Source organism: Priapulus caudatus, unplaced genomic scaffold, assembly GCF_000485595.1.
Source record: "Priapulus caudatus unplaced genomic scaffold, Priapulus_caudatus-5.0.1 Scaffold19, whole genome shotgun sequence".
NCBI lineage: Eukaryota > Metazoa > Priapulida > Priapulimorpha > Priapulimorphida > Priapulidae > Priapulus > Priapulus caudatus.
Window position 1 is genome coordinate 73,230 of NW_014577080.1, and position 19,285 is coordinate 92,514.

At 40.8% G+C, this 19,285-nt stretch overlaps 1 protein-coding gene across 5 annotated transcripts; it reads left to right on the forward strand.

Annotated features, from left to right (window-relative positions):
* The first annotated feature begins 673 nt into the window (after positions 1 to 673).
* On the forward strand, positions 674 to 16,313 carry LOC106811583 (zinc finger CCCH domain-containing protein 13-like). 5 transcript variants are annotated; one of them, XM_014815283.1, is made up of 21 exons: positions 674 to 772; positions 1,058 to 1,223; positions 1,938 to 2,065; positions 2,738 to 2,783; positions 3,069 to 3,201; positions 3,466 to 3,620; positions 6,526 to 6,715; positions 7,073 to 7,175; positions 7,524 to 7,628; positions 7,718 to 9,339; positions 9,638 to 9,718; positions 9,897 to 10,008; positions 10,223 to 10,750; positions 11,066 to 11,177; positions 11,435 to 11,561; positions 11,866 to 11,927; positions 12,090 to 12,199; positions 12,383 to 12,558; positions 13,518 to 13,712; positions 14,346 to 14,521; positions 14,666 to 16,313. In XM_014815283.1, the coding sequence occupies exons 2-21, from the start codon at positions 1,116 to 1,118 to the stop codon at positions 14,783 to 14,785; spliced, it is 4,389 nt and encodes a 1,462-aa protein (XP_014670769.1). In that variant the 5' UTR covers positions 674 to 772; positions 1,058 to 1,115; the 3' UTR covers positions 14,786 to 16,313. The 5 variants fall into 5 exon arrangements, with proteins under 5 accessions (XP_014670769.1, XP_014670761.1, XP_014670751.1 ...); XM_014815275.1 differs by having other exon boundaries at positions 6,529 to 6,715; positions 11,063 to 11,177; XM_014815265.1 differs by having other exon boundaries at positions 675 to 772; positions 11,063 to 11,177.
* The last annotated feature ends 2,972 nt before the right edge of the window (positions 16,314 to 19,285 follow it).

Below are 19,285 nucleotides of genomic sequence, written 5' to 3' on the forward strand. Positions count from 1 at the left end.
GCGGATTTGGGCAAAGCTTCGACAGACGTCAACATTTTTCGGGACAAATGACACGTTCGAATCATCAAGATTTGCATAAATGTCACCAAAACAAGTTAAGATAGTTAAAGAAATGATGCACATATTTTTTTAGGGGATGCAACAACTTGCAATCTGTACTAAAACAGGCCCTCAGATGAGTCTAACTTTGAAGTTAGCTCATACGATCATCAAACGTAGCAGCATTTAGAATTAAAGATCGCCTCTCGGACCTCTGCAACAGATAACTAGTACACCGCACGCACACTGCTGTGCACAAACAACAAGAATGAAGAGTTGCGTGCATGCAGTGAGACTGTGTGTTGCAGAGGGGCATTTGGACGGAATTTACATGGAATTACTCGTTGATACTGATAGAGAACATATAAACACAAAGACATGTATGAGTAGCGAGAAATGCCCCATACTTCATACTTTGTAAATGGGGGGGTAGGCCCAGTGAAAAATTTGTAAGAAAGGCGGGCCAAAACGTCCTTCAACCGAGGGTACTCGCCTGTTTTTGACTGTTTCTCACCATTGTAACGCTCGCGTATTTCACGTCATATCACTTATATTCACTCTGCTACGGCCCTAAAATTTCTGTTCATAATTTTGCACGCGTCATTGACGCACTTATACTACTTGCTTTCCGCACACCTGCTCGATGGGCCGTAAGACTGTGTGTTGCAGAGGAGCAGTTGGACAGAATTTACATGGAATTACTCGTCGTAATAGAGAACATATAAACATAAAGGTTTGGTAGTGAATACATTTTGTGTTTGTTTACCATCATGTTATTATTGAAACGTTCCCCGTTATACCTCGTTATAACGTCTAGTTATACCTTGTATAGACTGCTAATTCGTCCATACACTACAGTAAGGTAGCTCTAGCTCTACACACATGCTTCATGCACTCACATTACTTGTCATTGTCCCCCAATGTTTCATTGAGTTTAATTTAATTTAATTTCCAATACTTCGTTTTTTTTGTAATGAGAACAAATACTTGAGATCGATTTCTGTTTGTTTGTGAGTAGGTTCCAATGTGATAGCTCACTCTCTACATAAGGCGCTGTTCATGACGCACCTGTGAAAATGCCAAGCTCAAGATCTCGAGATTCCGCGAAAAACAGGGACAGGAAGCGCACTAGTGTGTTTGATCGACTTGGAATAAGCAAAAAGTCCCCAAAACATGGTGCAGAGGTATGTCTATTTACATGTATAGCTTCTGTGAAACCCCCTTATTTTGAATGATCGAAATATGTGCATTATGTAAACGTTTATTTTTATATAACTGAAGCAATAACTTTAGTACATTAGTATTGCTGAAATTTCTAGTGTTGCCGATATATATACAAAAAATGGGCCATGTTTTGTAGGCTGTACTAAGTATATATGGTTACGGAAAGCACAAGTTAGTTTAATGAATATATGTATTATGAAGCACATATGAACCCTAGAGCAAACAATGCTAACAACTGGAAACCATGTAGACCTTGGTTTACGAGTAACGTTATGGAGATATTTTAAACAATGTTCTCTTTTATTAATAATCAGCTATTTTGGATTCATGAAGGCCGTCCGTTTGTCTCTGTCATATTAATTATGGCTCTGTGAGCCGCTGCCTGGCAGATCATAAGAGAATCATCTTAACGGGCCATTCCTGGCTGTGATAATCAGATATTGGTGCATTGTAATTTGTAGTGAATTTTTAGCTTGGCTTAGGAAGCTGACAGCGATAAGTGGTTGATCTTATTAACTAAATCTAACATAGCTGATTATTAACAAATTAATACATGGTTCAAAATAAGTGTATAACATTATTTAATTTGACTAAAACTAAGACATGGTTTCACTTTTTATCAATGTTCGCATTATAGTTTGTATGCTCTTGTTACGATTATTCATTCTACACAGAGACAAAGTTCTTCCGCAACAGCACCAGACCGGCAAGAAAAGTGTCGCATTTTCCTTCGAAGTGGAAATTGTCCATATGGTGCCAAATGCAAGTTTCTTCATGAAGCACCTCCATCTAAATCACTAAGGTACCGTCATCTGGAACAGTTGAGTTTTGATGGTTTGTACTTTTCAGGTGATCACATGTAACCTGCAAATACATGGACTTAGGGAAGTAACTGATATATTTACTGTTCCTTACTTTGCATATGTAGGTACATGGAAATACAGACAGGCTATCAAAAGTTTCTCTCTGTGGTCGTTTGATCAGTCAGTCAGTTGGTCAGTCAGTCATTCTCCCAATAAACAGCATTCGTAAACATTTGTATGCACATTCATTTTTTAATTGCCACATAAAATGGCACGAAAATGCCACGTTTATCAAAGACATGCCTATTTTATTGATAAATATAGTTTGCAAAGATGTAAAAAACCGTCATGTTTGTTTCTTCGTCATTTATTTGAGCGTGTGTGGATTGCATAGCAACACTTACTAGGATTCAGATTATTGCACTATAGCATCTAACATATAATTTATATGTTTATATATATATTCGTTTATATTATAAACGAAACATGACAGCACAATTAGTGTCGCAGTTAACTAATATTTAGTATTTCTTGTTTTAGTCTATCTGATTAAAATATTTTTATACATAGAATGCTGACATAGAATTCTACTTTGAATACATCCACTGTTAGATATTGGGAGGGGGAATCCAGCTTTAATATTTGTTTATGTTGTAATGTATCTGTTACAGGGATAAAGAAAGGTTGAGTGGAAAAGAGGAAATATCACCTGGAAAGGTATCTTAAATTAATATGCTATCTAAACAGTCGTCAGACTCAATTGTAGCTATTTGATTTTTGGTTAAACATTCCCAGTTTTTGTAATTACAACAATGCATTTCTAACAAATAGAAAAGTTCTGAAGTAGTCAAATTGGGCTCATGTTTCGTGCTTGTGTGTTTACACATGTCTGCAATACTGCTTTCTTTAATGTTTGCTATATACTTTGTTCATTAAGTAAAGGTTTGAAGTGATTGACTTGATACTATATAGAATGTAGGTGATCACTTGTATTTTATTCAGCATGGCCGTCACGTGGGAGAGAGTGGTGAGTCTCGTAAACGCCGTAAGAGCTCGAAGGTTCAATCTCGGGTGATTGTTTCTGGCCAAGAACTGGATAGTGTGAGCAGCAGCGATGATTCTGGAAATTACGATGGTAAGATGGTGGATTTATCGACCTGTCTCAGGTTGGAAGACATTTTGGCATAAGGAGCCGTTATTGGTATGAGCACAACGTAGTGGACTAGAAATTTATTAAAGAATACATGTGTTTATCAACAACTGTGCACAATAATGGTTAATATCTGCATCAGTTAAACTGGCATTTGTTGCTTTTTTTCCAATTGTTAGCATTGTGAATGTATATGTGCAATGTATATATGTCAAGTTGTTCCTGTGTGTATATAACTATATTTGGCAGATTGGAAAGCAAAAAAGGAGAAGGAGAAGATGATGGATTATCAGGAGGTGTTGCTGCTGGAGAAACAGAGGCAGAAGCTGCAGAGAGAGCTGGAGTTGGAACTGCAACGAGAACAGGAGACTGAGGCCAGGCAAAATATCGTCATAGCCAAACGCGTATGCACATTTGATCCCAGAAAAAGAAATATATATCCATATATATATATATATATATATATACTTCATCCAAGAGCCCTAATAAATAGCGAGACGCTGTACAACGGGAAAACGGGAAAAATTAGTGCCTATTTCACGGCCCCAATATTATTCTACCTTTGTGTGCGGTTCCAGCACTAAGTTCATGCGTATTGCGTTAGCAGCATTCTTCTTCATCTCTAAAAAAAAAAAAAAAAAATAATAAAAAAAAATAAAAAAAAAAAAAAAATAAAAAAAAAAAAAAAAAAAAAAAACAAAAAAAAAAAAAAAAAAAAAAAAAAAAAAAAAAAAAAAAAAAAAAAAAAAAAAAAAAAAAAAAAAAAAAAAAAAAAAAAAAAAACAAAAAAAACAAAAAAAGAAAAAAAATAAAAAAAAAAAAAAAAAAAAAAAAAAAAAAAAAAAAATTCAAAATAAAAAAAAAAAACAACATAAAAAAAAAAAAAAAAAAAACACAAAAAAAAAAAAAAAAAAAAAAAAAAAAAAAAAAATAAACAAAAAAAACAAAAAAAAAATAAAAAAAAAAAAAAAAAAAAAAAAAAAAAAAAACAAAAAAAAAAAAAAAAAAAAAGATCAAAATAAAAAAAAAAAAAAAATAAAAAAAAAAAAAAAAAAAAAAAAAAAAAAAAAAAAAAAAACATGCAGACCAACCGCTTCGTCTCTACGATACTCCTAGCCGATAGGAACATGAAATGCGCCAGGGTAATCATGCCTCCACAGCGCCTCACGCGGCCTCGGCATCTACAATTATCCCCAAACCTTCTCGCTTTTGCGGTTAGGAAAGTCGCTTCGTGAGAGTTCGGGTTGTTGTTCCGCGATAACTTTATGAATGAATGGCTTTTCGGTTATCATCCGCGTGTATTGGTGGCTTCACCTAGGCCCTTATCTCTCATTATCTTTCCTAGCACGGCTAATGCCATAATGATGGAGCTGGCAATGTTTTCTCAATTAAGTCTCTACAACGCCAGCTCAGTTACTATATGGTGTAGAGTACTAAATTTGGGCATGTGACATCAATTATCAGCGCCTCAAGCGGCGACGGAAAACGATGTCAGAACCCACAAAAGGCGAGAGGGTTCGGGAATAAATGTAGTATGCGAGGCAGCGTGAGGCCTGTGGGAGGCATGATTACGCTCCAATATCTCGGCCTAGGAGTATTGTAGAGACAAGCGGTTGTTTATTTTAGAGAGCAAGAATGCTGCTTAAGGATACTCTCCACGTTGTGCATGAAATTTCATCGATTTTTCGTTTTCAACTTTATTCGATGGCTAACACTATGTGCCACCTGTTACATGTTGATTTCTCCATATAACGGTACATGTGAACCGTCAGAGCGTTTTGCTTTGCCCGCGTACATGTGTAGTAAGCAGCGGCTGACGTCATTATGACGTCAGACACATGATACAACCAGCATTTTCTCGATATTCACTGAGCCAGTATCCATCCACATCAGGAGTAGATAATAGGGAATTCCCTATTATCTACTCCTAATCAACATCAACCCGGCTACAGCTGTACTACTACTCTGATCCAATAAGTATCCCACAAGAGCCAAAAATAAGTTCTCACACTCGCAACGCCACCTTACATAAGGAGCGCGTTTGTTGACAGTGACGTCAGGGCTCGCCGCCATTTGCATGAATTTGCGTTGGTCACCTCGTAATTTCTCGTAATTTCTCAAGGTGCATGGAAACATTTTACCAATTTAGTGGTGTCAGTTAGTCATGGATATGTCGCAGTAAGTACTAACAGTAGATATTTCACATACGTTCACCCATTTTGCACACAGGCGGTCACTCATTGTGAAAAATAGAAAACGCTTATTTCTCCGTTTCGATTTCTGACATAGTAGCCGATGTATAAATGGATATTTCTCTGTGATTACAACTCGGATTAATTTTAATTTTAACACTCGTTTTAATGCTAACATATTGTGGTAAAGAAGTGGCGTCAGGGATTGTTATTAAGGCCGTACTTTATTAGTTATGCCTCTTTGTTCGCTAAAATTTTCTATTTTAACACAACTTGATTTTTAACAGTTTTTCCAGTTTTCTCGCTAAATATGAAAATTAAAGAAAAATCTGACGCACTATTTTGGTCCATATTGTGCTTAATCATATGGCCAAAAATTTTGTATTCTCACCCTTTCTGGTAGTTGAGAAATATCCAAAATACCATTTTTACATAAAATTTTCAAAATTTGTGTGTAACATAATTAGGTGCTGGAAATTTCATAATTTTTTTTGGCTTGAGCATAGAGATATATCTCCTCTATAAATAAAACAAGTGATTGATTCGATTCATTCGCCAATAAACGTTTAATCTTCACTAGAGCAATATCCCGCTGTACAACGTGGAGAGGATTCCTTAACGCAATACCATGACTTAGTCCTCGCGACCGCACACAAAGTAGAATAATATTGCCGTGAAATATCACTATTTTCCTGTTTTCCCGTTTTACACTCTGGGTATTTATTAGCTCTTGATATATATATATATATATATATCCACAATTGATGACGTGCTTCAGGAGTTTAATATGAGAAAATATGAGTTGATTGGAAGATATGAGGTACGAAGATGGTATTTTTTTTTCGCTTAAAACTCGGGATTCTGAACATTTGGTCTTCTAAGTCATGGAAAAGTACCGAAGAAATGTTTTGCATTAGGTGTACACACCCTGAATAGTAATTAAGCATTGTGCTACTGAGTCGAAGCTAGTAAACAAATCTGTATTTAAGAACCTTTATGTGGTTGCCACTGCACATTGTCTGCAATATGCCAGGATAAGAAATATATAAACTGCAACCAAAGGCAATTTTCGCAGTGGCATAAAACTGATTAAAAAGCCTTTTATACATGCCAACAGCAGGTTTCAGAGTCATCGGGTGATAGCGATTCTTCATCGGGGTCATCGTCGTCGTCGTCATCGTCGTCATCATCTGGTAGCAGCAGCAGCGGCAGCAGCAGTAGCACCGATAGCGAAAGTGAGAGTCCCTCGCCGGTGAAGCACAAGAAGCATGTTGCCAAGCGACAGCTCACTCGAGATGAGTACAAGAGTGAGTTGTCATGTTCCTGCTTCCTTCAGTATGCTGGCAACTTGGATTTCTCACCAGAGAAAATGGTGTACAGGGGTGTGCATAGCACACTATATTGTAATTGTGTTATAACTTATGCAAATGATAATGCCATTGTGCAGTGTTACGGCAATTGGAAATCGTATCAACTTGGTTATGTCGCAACATTTATCCTGGAAAAAAATCGCCTCCAGTTGGGTACAAGAAATGCAGAATGCTGAGTTTTTTTTAACAGTGGATGACAGTGAAATGTAGGTGAACATACACTAAACGATAAACAATGTTAGTTGTGGGGAAGTGTCTGTGAATGTTAGCAGACAGTATATATATGTGTTACAGAGAAAGTTGAACACAAGTCGTGTAAGACGTCCGCATCACCGGCTGGTAGCAAACACAAGCAGCGTGTGCAAGAGATTCCTGCTATGGCCCACAAGAAGAAAAAGTAAGTGCATTTCATTCTGTCACTGAACCTCCTGTACTGTGCCTAATGACAGTAAGATGTTTACTTACCAAAAGTATGCAGAAACGTACAAGTTTATGTGATGAAGTTATTAATAGTATAACCATCATGATGGCAGTTATACATGGTGAATGTGTAGCATTGTATACCCCTCTTGTTTTTATCTTCTCATATTTTCTCTGTCATTTCTAATCTGTATACGTGTTAGTGCAGAAACACATCTCTAAGTTAATGTCTGTGTCATGCCTCAGCTAGTGACCTTATATGAATTCATGAGAATTGTTTCTTGTTGGTTTTATCAATTAGTTCATTTTGTTATTACCGTTTCAGAGTGCAGAGATATGAAGCAAAGCTACTCTCATTGAAGGAGAAAAAGGCATTAAAGCGAGATGCATCTTCTTCCTCTGAACCAGAAGTACCAAAAAGGAAAAACAAGTAGGTGGCTAATAAATAAACCCATGTCTATTAGAAAATAATTGCCTTCTCGGAAAAATATCTGGTTAATTCCTTTTTTTTAATACCAGGTTGCAAATGCATAAACAGAAATATGAAGATGCCTCACCCGAACCCATGAGAATAGACAAGCATCATGTGAAGAAGCATTCCCAACCCCCACTAGACACCAGGAAGGCTAAGAAGGGAAAAGACAGAACAAAACTAATTGCAGAGAGAAAATCCATAACACCCGCAAGAATTGGCAATGTAAAGGGAAAACATGCCAAAAGAGAAGGCATTGTGAAGGAGAGGACGCACACCCCCAGCCAGGAAGGAGACGGGAAGAAAAGAAAAGGTGGCTTCGAGAGAAAGAAGAAAAAGCAAAGAGTAAGCCCGTCCCCGGAGCCTGTGAAACGCAAACGAGAGTATGCTGAACCAAAAGCACTTACACCCGCTAAAAAAGGAATGGAGAAGCAAAGGGTAAGATCTCGTAGCATATCCGTTGGCTCTCCTGGTTCTAAAAGCAGACATTCGTACGAGCGTGCGAGTGTAGAAAAACCCAGTAAGCAGTCTCTCTCGCCCGAGAGCAAGAAATTTACTATGGCGAGGAAACGGCACGGCTCTCCTAAAACCGAGCACAAGTCTCGTATCGACGCGCACAGAGACAACAAGGTGAGGAAACTCGACTTGGTTGACGAAAGCGGCACGAGCGACCACCACGCCGCTCACAATAAATCCTGGCACAAGAGTCCCGGCAATCACAAGGACGATCCGAGCCGCCTGCACAGAAAGTCGCAGGAGAGCGGACGCCGGGGGCTGTCGCAGGATTCCGAGAAAGAACGCGAGAAGGTCGCGTGTCGACGCGACGCACCCGACGGCGGCGGCCGATACGAAGCCGACCACCGGCAGCGAACTCCCGGCGGAAACTACGCGGACGACGCGAGGCAGTTTGCCGAAATACGCGCCGCCGCCGGCGACTACCAGGAGTCGGGCCGGCACGCCGCCGTCTACCAGGCGCAGGAGAAGCAGCAGCGCTACAAGGACCCGAAAGAGTACGATTACGGCGCGCGCGAGTCAACGACGCGCGAGCGGCGCGACTTCCCGCTGCTGCCGGACGACCGGCGACCGGACTACCAGCGGCTCGACGCGCTCCCCGATCCGCGGCCGCCGTACCTGTACGATCGCTACGGACGACCGATAGCCGTCGGACGCGCCGCGCTGGAAGACCGGCGGGCGCCGCTCGAAGACAGACGAGTCGCGATCGACGACAGGCGGCTGCCGATCGATGACAGGACGCAAAGCCTGCTGGACGACAGGCGCGGTCTGCGGGCGCTGGACGACCGGCCGGCGCCGTTAGACGACCGCCGCGGTCTCCTAGACGACAGACGCAGCCTCCTGGGTGACAGACGCGATCCGCTCGAGGAGAGGCGGAGTCTGTTGGATGACAGACACTTGCCCGACAGGCGGACGCCGCAGTTGGACACGAGGCGGACGGCGTACGATCGCGCGTTCTTGGATGACAGACGGGCTTACATCCCCGATGACAGGCGTGCGTTTGTCGATGACAGACCACGATTGCCGCTAGATGATAGGCCCCCCCTCCTACCTACTGACACTAGGAGGGGCTTAGTAGACGAGCGAGCCGCATTAGCACTTGAGGAGAGGAGAGGTGTCCAGCCAAGGCAACCGTACAGGGATTTGTATGACGAAGGTACATTCTTTCAATTTCCATACAGCATATGAATATTTAAATTTAATTGATTAAATTTATTAATAATGAACAGTGAAATTTTTATGTAGCAGAATTTAAACCTATTTTAACTGAAAATATGCGAGGAACCTAGGGGTCATGTGTCCCATTAATTACTCAACATGAAGTTCATTTTATGTATGTGTTTGTAGTGCATATCTACGTCTACAGGAAGTGGCTTCTATCCTGTATTGAAGGAATAGTTATTCATATTCTTTAATAATATATATGATTGATGAATTATGTATTTTGTCATCAGAACTTTTCAGAGGTCTTCACGGAAGCAGGAGTCCTTTTGGTCTAGAACGAGATCCTTACAGAAGCTTACTAGCCGCCAGAGGTGTGAACATATAAGTATTCGGTTAAAGTCAAAATGTAGCAAACGTATTGAGATCTAAAATGTTATCATGTGCCCCATCTGGTGGCATGTGGGAATGATAATTGAACAGCTGCTATATTTCAATGTAATTCTAAATTATTTGTGAAATGGTTACCAGATTGAAAATGTGTTTGCGTAGGAACGGAGGTACTAGACCCTAGAGAGAGGTTCGCTGCAGACAGATTTCCAGAACTACCTCTGGAAGACAGGACAAGTCCATGGTTTGAGGCTCGCGGTCCAGCTCTCAATCGGTATCTATAAGTATTTGCTAAATCACCAATGCTGCAATTACTGCAGTGGTCATCATTGGGTAACCTCCCTGACTGCTGAGCTTTGCTGGTTTTTTGTGTATCTGTGTGACATACCATCGTGATTCTGCCCCCGTTTGGAATTTCTGCGTGAGATAACATCGTAACCGTCTGTCGTACGAACCGTGATTTTACATCGTTTAATTGTGACTTCTAGGTATGGCGACCCGATCAGCATCTCCGGCACGTTGGCGGCGAGAGACAGAGACGTCGAGCGTTATCGTGAGCCGATACCCGAACCAGTGGTCGAACGCGACGCACGAACGCACGATCCCGTCAGGGAGCGCGAAGCTGCCAGAGAGCGTGAAGCTGCCAGGGAGCGCGACGTTGCAAGAGATCGTGAAGCTGCCAGGGACCGTGACACGGCAAGAGAACGTGACGTGGCGAGAGAGCGTGACGCGGCGAGAGAGCGTGACGCGGCGAGAGAGCGTGACGCGGCCAGGGAGCGTGACGCAGCGAGAGAACGTGATGCTACCAGGGAGCGTGATGTGGCGAGGGATCGTGATGCTACCAGAGACCGTGATGCAGGCAGGGAGCGTGAGCCAGATCGGGAAAGGGGTCGGGACTCCGACAGCAGACAAAGGGAGCGAGGCGAAAGGGAGTCGAGACCGGAACAACGGGATGACGATCCGCGGAAGGATCGAGGGGAAAAGAAAGATGATGCCTCAAAAGATGCGGAAGAAAGGTAATTCATTCCTCAAGTCATTGTTAATTTGCCATCTGTAATGGAGCACTTCTAGTGCTATTTTCAGTACATTCTAAGCTATTTTGGTGCATTATAAGCACTGTTCTATGGAAGAACAGTGATTTTTGTCAGCGAGGCGGTGTTTTGGACAAATTTCTGTGTAGTGGCGGAGAATTTGAGCGAGGTGGCCCGCCTCGCTCGTGTCAATGCAGGGGAAACACTGCATATATATATATATATATATATTTGTATATATATATATATAGGGCAGTGTTTGCGGATTCAGAGACTTGGAGACTTACTGTGTTGTAGCAGAGAGAGCAGAAAGCGGGCAAGAGATGAAAAGGATGTGACGCCACCACCGTCGAAGAAGCAAAAAACAGAGTTTGAGTGGATGCAGAAGAAGGATTGGGAGATGACATGGAAGGTAAAGAAACATTAAAAACGGATGCGAAATGGCTCAGGCAGTTTTGCAACAGGTCTGGAACGGCTTGCAGAAACCAATATAGATGCGAAGAAACAAATTTATCTTGACAAAATTGATGTAAATTTAGCTCAATTCAACCGATGCTCTTGATAAAGTCATGATTTGTCACGTTATTCCGATCGTTTTCATATTTTCGCAACCTTTACTATACCCCTTTATGTGTTTTTGTAAAAATTTAAATGAGTCGTAATGTTTAGGAGCCCGAAGCAGAGAAAGAAGGAACTGAAAGCAAGACTCCACAAGTTCAAGAGACAGTGTCAGTGGAAGTAGAAGGCAGTCAGGAAGAAGGCAAAGAGAAAGATGTTGCATCTGATGTACCACCTGGTATTAACCCATATAATACAATTAAATGCATCTGTTATACTAACTAAAAACTATTGCAAGCTCTAAGACTTGCTGATATGTCTATATAATTTGCCTTCACTTGATAATTTAGTTAACCAACAAAATATGAAATTCATAATGACAAAGTAATGAAGTGACAGAATTTTTTTCGAGGGGGATTACACACAACAGTGCAACGTTTGCTGTTAGGATAATACCCTGTTTTACAGAAACTCGTTATACATGGCACTTATTATACATGCTTGTGTTGTCTTCGTCGTCATACGTGTATTTTGTCTTACAGAACAAGCAGGAGGAGAGGGTTTTAGCGACGTTAGCGATGACTTTGATGATCTCATCAACAAAGTAAGATTCATGTAACAATGTAATAATAGTAATGGCTACGTTTTGATGGTGCATACAATATATAAATGTAAAACCTCATTGCACTAAAACTATATGCAAACTTACGTACTTATTCTGTTTCTGAAATTCAGTTATTAATTTGGATTATCTATTTTCTCACAGATGTCAGATATGGAAGAAACTTCTCCTAAAGAAAGGGTGAATGAGGGTGAGGGGGAGGCTCCATTTTCCCCCACTAGAGCAGAGGTTATAGACGAAGTTAACGGAGGAGGGTAGGTACTATGTAGTGTGTTATGTTCTCTGCTTGTGTAAAAAAACGTTACATTGTGAAAATCAAAATTAAAACACTGGAGCACTAACTAGACTAGAGCTATCTGCGAATGCCGACATTTTCTGACATGACATGTAAATGTATGCAGTTCAACGTGCATATCTTACGCTGGTTGTTGCTGCAGGCCCACACAGGACGCAGAGTTAAAGTCAGATGCTGCTGATCACGACAAGGCTGAACAGTCCGCGGGTATAGACTCTGATCTGGAGGAAATCTCCGAGGATGAATTGGAGAACATCATTAAGGAGGATGAAACTGGCAAAGAGGAAGATGAGGCTAGCAAAGAAGTGCAGGAGAAAGGTACTAGCTAGGCAGTTTCTGTACATGTGTTCTAACAGGATGATGCCGTAGTGGGTGTAAATTATCAGTTGCTGGATTCTGTCCTAGTCATTTATTTATGTACATGTTTGGTATGCAGACATGAGATTCTTCTTCAGATCGGCTGATTTCTGCAATTTTATCCATGCAAATATATAAGGATATATAACTATTAAAATATACAATACTTGTATATATGTATATAGTAAAATATGCAGGGTGTTATAATCAGTGCGACTTTCTGTGCAATTGCTACCTATTCTATCAACAGATCCTGGTTTCTACTTACAATATCTCAGGAATTCGTGTAATTTTCTGAGAATTGCAATCGCGTTTGCACGTGTACGTTTTCACCCATGCTGCATGGATAAAAATTATTAACATAAAAGTGCACTGCTCACTTGCCATACAGTTGGGGCTTGTGAAATATAATAATGGCAGTTCAGGTAAGCGCTGTATGGAGTGTTCAGTGGATATGTCAATTCCACTGCCTATCCAAAGGTTAAGGACTAAAAAACTATTTTTTCCGATTCAAAACTTTGAGTGTGAGATCCTTTGAAATTGAGCCCAAAATATAGGAAATGCATGATTCAGGGTCTGAATTAAAAATGTGATCATCCTATTTAATTACCTTCCTATTAGCTAAAGATTGAGGTGTGTTTTACCAGATACCAGACCTGCCATTTTCAAAACCTATAAAGAATAAAGTGCAATACTTCATTCATGTTTTATTTAGTACTAGTTTTAGTGTATACGGTGTGATAAAGTGTATTGCTAATAGTAATAAAGTAATAAATAGTAATAAAATTGCTTTTAAATTCATTTTAAGCCCAAAATTCATCATACCTGCTATCTTCAAAATCCCCTAGCATCCGGAATCCCTAACATGCAGCTTTTTAATATGTTGTGATATTTGAGTGTCTGCATCGTGTATTCCATAGCGACTGACGTCTTGGATGTTGACTGGGACAGCTTAGTACATGGACCACAGCTAGAGGTGAAAGTACCAACGTCTGCACGAAAGCGCTTCTCCCTCTTTAATATCTTCTCTCGCATCGGTGTGTCGAAGGCATTGGCTGGGCCTGACCTGGTGAACAAGCTGAAGGAGATATGCCAGGCCGAACTGCGAGAATCCGGTATTGTTATAGCATCTTTACATCCAATTTCGGCGCTTCATGTGTTTTATTGATATGAAATGTACAATTATAATGGTCTGATATATATACAGATAACAGACGTTTATTTATTTTCATTTTTTTGGATGGATTCATTTACATGCGTGTCGACGAACCTCATTTACGCCATTGAATGCGTTAAATGCCAAATTTACTATATTGGCGAAACAAAACGCTGCCTTGCGGATAGGTTTGTTGAACACCTAAGATCTATTCGCCTCAATTTCCATGGTTTTCCGGTTGCTGACCATTTTAACCAACCGGATCACCACATTGATGACGTGCGTGTGTGTGGCTGCCAACTGACACCATATTACAATAGCTCACGTCGACACGTGACTGAGCAGAAATTAATTCTGAGGGTTGGTTGTTTAAATCCAGGGGGCATGAACGTAAACTTTAATTACGTGTGATTTTTGAGTCCATTGCTTCCAAAGATTCTAGAATTCTTTGAGCGAGTTGTGTAATAACGATTAAAAAAAACCTGGTTTAAACGGCTTCTCTCCGACACCTTCTGCGCGTGATATGCTGTATCTAGGATTATTGTGAGTGGTTTCGAAAGCAGTTCAGATAGCATAACTTCGTCGTTGCCAGGACAACCAGAGACAGAGCTGAAGCTGCTTAACGACGTGGCTGCCTTCCATGCCCGTGCGCAGCAAAAGAACACTCAGCGAGCGACGGCCATCAGTGATATTGGACCCAGCAGGAGGGCGCTGTGTGCTCGTGCTGATATTGAGATCAGGCGAAAGCTGTGCAAACTCACTGAAAAGGTTAGCTGCTTAGCTGTGGTTCCCAGCAGATGATTGTACGAGAGTGTTACATGTTCGTGGAGGTTTAGTAGGTGACATGTTACTATATTTTTAAAATAAATATGCTGTAATGTGCAAATATAGAATATTGTGTAATTTTTGCAGGTTCACGACCATCCATATGTGGGCCACCCAGTGGATACAGAACTGTACTTGCAGAGCGTAAAATTGTTCAGGAAAGCAGATAGTTATGCTATAGGCTCAGCTAGTATCTTACAAGTATGATTTATGTGATACATCCCATCGTCAGTTGTCAATTGAATGATGATGAATGCTATACATAGCAATGGTTACACGATTCATAAAAGTAAAACGATTCCACGTTAATACATGTAATATTGGCAAATATTATACTGGTGGGAAATATTTTTAAAAAAGAAACATAAAATGTGAAATTCCTGTTTTTATGGCCAGTATATTTTAATGGTAAGGCATGGTTACATTGGTAGACATACAATTACGTGCAACGGAGCAGGTCTCAGTAGAGAATGGAATTTCCAAATGTAATCTCGCCATCAGACACTGACACTATCGTTGAATATTGTGGGAAGAAACGTTTCCACTCGTTGTTTTATGTAATCACTGATAGCCCAGTATAGATATGTCATGAAGTATTGAAATGCTATTTGTCAAACATCTGTAACTGGCAATTTGTAATTGAATTGTAAAACTAAAAGATTTTAGTTCATCGGTAATGGATCTTATTAGAATGAGATCATTTTGTTGTCTGCTTCACAGTTTGGGTGACTGATATAAGGTTGCTGTAACGTGTTGTCCTCAATTTCAGTTCGTGCGTGCTTTATCCACTGTTATTCGATCATTTCATTTTCTTGTAGACATTCATTATTACCCAGCTGTCTTATCTTTCTTATCTGTCCCATCCTTCTTTATTGCGACCAGCAACATTTCATGTTCCTTAGCTGCTATTATACTGTTTCCACTTTCCGAGCCCTTTACTATATGTCCTATAGTCGATGGTCCTATAGTCGGTCAGCTTGGCCTATTATCATTTGGTCAGTATGCTCTTTCATAAATATTTTATTTCACTGCTGTAATTAAACTGTGAGGCGGTATGCGCATTCGTATTACGTCATATTGATTTTATAACTCGTCTGATATTGTTCAGCTTGCGTATATGATTTCCGCGCTCGTGCAGTAATGATCTCTAATCACATCGAGCTTGTAAAATGGCACTCGTGTCCGTTCGTACGCATGGACGCGCACGCACGCTCGCACACGCGTGCAGACACACACACACACACACGCACGCACGCACGCACGCACGCACACACACACACACACACAAACCCATGCGCACAATTCATTACCACCTTCCTATGACTATCTCTGTCGCTGTCTCACTCTTCCGTATGGTTAGCCATCGTATCATATTTCGTTATAATTATAAGTAAATTTTCTCTGGATATGAAATAAAAAATGAAGATGCATGGTTGACGTGAAAAGTAGCAGGTGCGAATCTCAATTGAATGAATGACGTCTTTCGCGAAATCTCATCTTCCAGGTATCATCACCATATATCACTCCCATAGCTAAATGTTGTTCACTTTAATCATGGTCTGAGTTGCATGAGATTACTTATCTGATTGCCTATAATTATTGGTGCTGCGAATAGTGCACGCTAGAGCCAAAGTTCATCTGTCCGCTATCCTCACATGGAAAAGACATCTATCGCGAGTAATTTCAGTATATCAAACGTGTAATACAGATTATATTATATTTATGAAAATCAGAACATATCGTATATTTTTTGGTTTTGGTATAAAAATATTTAGTGTGATCATAGATATATAAAAAAGCACGCACGGGCGCACACACAAATGTCGATTGTATATATCTCTGGCCCGATACACATGTTGTAGGCCTATCTGTAGCTACGCCCGCAGTATTAACGTCTTATAATCTTTCTAAGCTTGGCAAAAATTCCAACTGGTGATTAATAGATGTTCACGAACGTTTTGTAGATAAAGTGATTACGTCACTGTAAATAGTAAAAGTAAAAAAAACATTTCCACTTTTTCACAAAATATAAGTAATTCTGTTCACTTTTTATGGTTAAATTGCTGCGTTATACTTCCTATTTTACTATATTGTTAGATGTAAACATACACTCGTGACTCATACATAGCCCATAGCAAGCAATTAATGTCAGGATCATAATATCAAATCGTCCAGGTTTTTTAGATTTTTAACTAGTTGAGAAACAATCTTATCAGGTAAGAATTTGACGATACATTTAGTCCCGTTAGTAGGCCTACTTACTTTTAATGTAAAAAAATGGTGACAAAATTTTTACAATATACACCATAGAAAATTCGTAACGTAGTCAATTTAAGAATTATGACGTGCGAAATTCTGTTGTTATAATACAACAACAGAATTTCGCACATCATAACAATTCTTAAATTGACTACGTTACGAATTTTCTATGGTGTATATTGTAAAAAAATTTGTTGTGAATTTTTGGTGTATAATATAACAACAGAATTTCGCACGTCATAACAATTCTTAAATTACATATTATCAAGAGCGTATTAATTAAGAAGGACGCGCGAGGCAGCACCGACATGCTCGTTATGCAGCTACCAGGTCACGCCACTTCCGTTCCGGACTCGTAGATACAGCCACTATACGGTTCTGAAATCGTAGTTCCAGCCACTACAGGTCCGGAATCGTAGACGAGGACATAATCTGTTTAGGACTCGTGGGTTCGAATGTACACATGTTCCGGCTTCATGAATCCGGACACGTTCCGGACTCGTAGGCCCGGACATAACTTGTTCCGGATTCGTAAGCCTGGATCGACACATCACGGATCTGGACTCGTGGATCTAGGCAGTCGTTTCAGACTCATGGACTCATGGACTTCAACACCCACCGGATACGACTGATCCGTTATGTCACATGTTATATACACATGTTACAGACTCATAGAACCACCGCACACAACTGATCCGTGTACACCCGTTTTGGACACGGACGAAAAAATGCGAAAACATGAATGCAAACGAAAATAAAGCTCTGAATATAAGACATCAAGCCGCAGCGCAGCATCTTAGGGGGGAACTCTGGACAATATTTCTTGTGCTTTCAACGCACGTGTAATTGTGTAGGTACATATGGCGGCACGAGTAGCTTTGTCTCCTCGACCGCGATCTCACGGTAAGACCTGATTAGGTGTTAGGTTTAGTAGGAGAGGCAGGCAGGTGACAAGACCGCTGGGAGCTGGCACAAGATCGATCGTCAGATCAATGTATTTCGGGCCGCGCGACCACAGCAGCTAAGTTGTTGCTTGGACGCAAACACGCGCAGCAGCAGGCGTCCGTCCTCGTCGTACGCATCCTTCTCGTGACACCTGCCAACACGTACGTCAACACACGGCTGATGCCCGTGATTGACCTTTGCCAAGTGTTTACTTCACGTTGAGAGGTAGGCGACAAGGGGGAGGGGGGAGTCGCACATATTTCTACGTATAGTGAGTGCTGTGTGTTTCATCGAATTTCTGCTGAAACCTTTACCTGTGCCCACCATATAAGATCACGATAATTAGAGCACTGTATATAACAATGAAATCGTGCATTATATATTTTCAACTCTACAATATTCACTGCTCGAGACAACATATTGTATCGAGCAGTGAATATTGTCGAGTCGAAAATATTCATTATTATTAGAACACATATTCAAGTAGGGTTGTCTAAATTACATCTTGCTTAATTAAATGACGCGTAAAATCACGATAAGCCGTTCACTCTTCCTATACTGTAACCGATCATATTTGTGAGCCGAGATTACCCGTACATCTACCTTAGAACCTTAAAATTCCAGTAAATCCAAAAACACCCAGTTGCAGATCCTTGTAAGGGGAAGCGTAAATAATCTTAATCACTTCAATCTTGCACGCTCCCTGACATATGATACTACCTACACACACGCAATACTGACATACTATCCCCGGAATACCACTGTCTTACCAGTAAGTTATAGTCCACTGTGTTAGTGATTTATGAGCTATAGTGGCCTTTCACAACCACGCACGCGCGGACGCACGCACACACGCGGGAACGCACGTACGTACGTACGTATGCACGCACGCACGCACACAGCACACGCACGCCACGCACGCACGCACACACACACACACACACACTACGCACGCACGCACGCGCGCGCGCCGCAACACACACACACACACACACACACACACACACACAACACCACACACACACACACACACACACGCACACACATAACACACAGTCACACACACACACACGCACACACACACACACACACACACACACACACACACACACACACACACACACAACACACACAGTCACACCACACGCACCACCACACACACACACATCACACACACACACACACACACCACACACACACACACACACACACACACACACACATACACACACCATTTAGGCCTGAGTTTATATAAGACCATGTAAGTTGAAACAGCCAGATGGTAACGCAAAATAACAGACCGTAACTCAAGCTGCGTAATTAAGCAGTCGACATTTCACAAGACGAATGCCATAGAAAGGATAAAAACACAGCAGAACAAGTGAACGTACCGTGTTCGCTTTTTCGTGTCGCGCCCGCATGCCGCGAACAGCTTCTGTGTAGCAGTTATTCTTTGTCTGCCATGTGTTCTAAGCCTGCTTAGAATGTCGCCACGATACACTG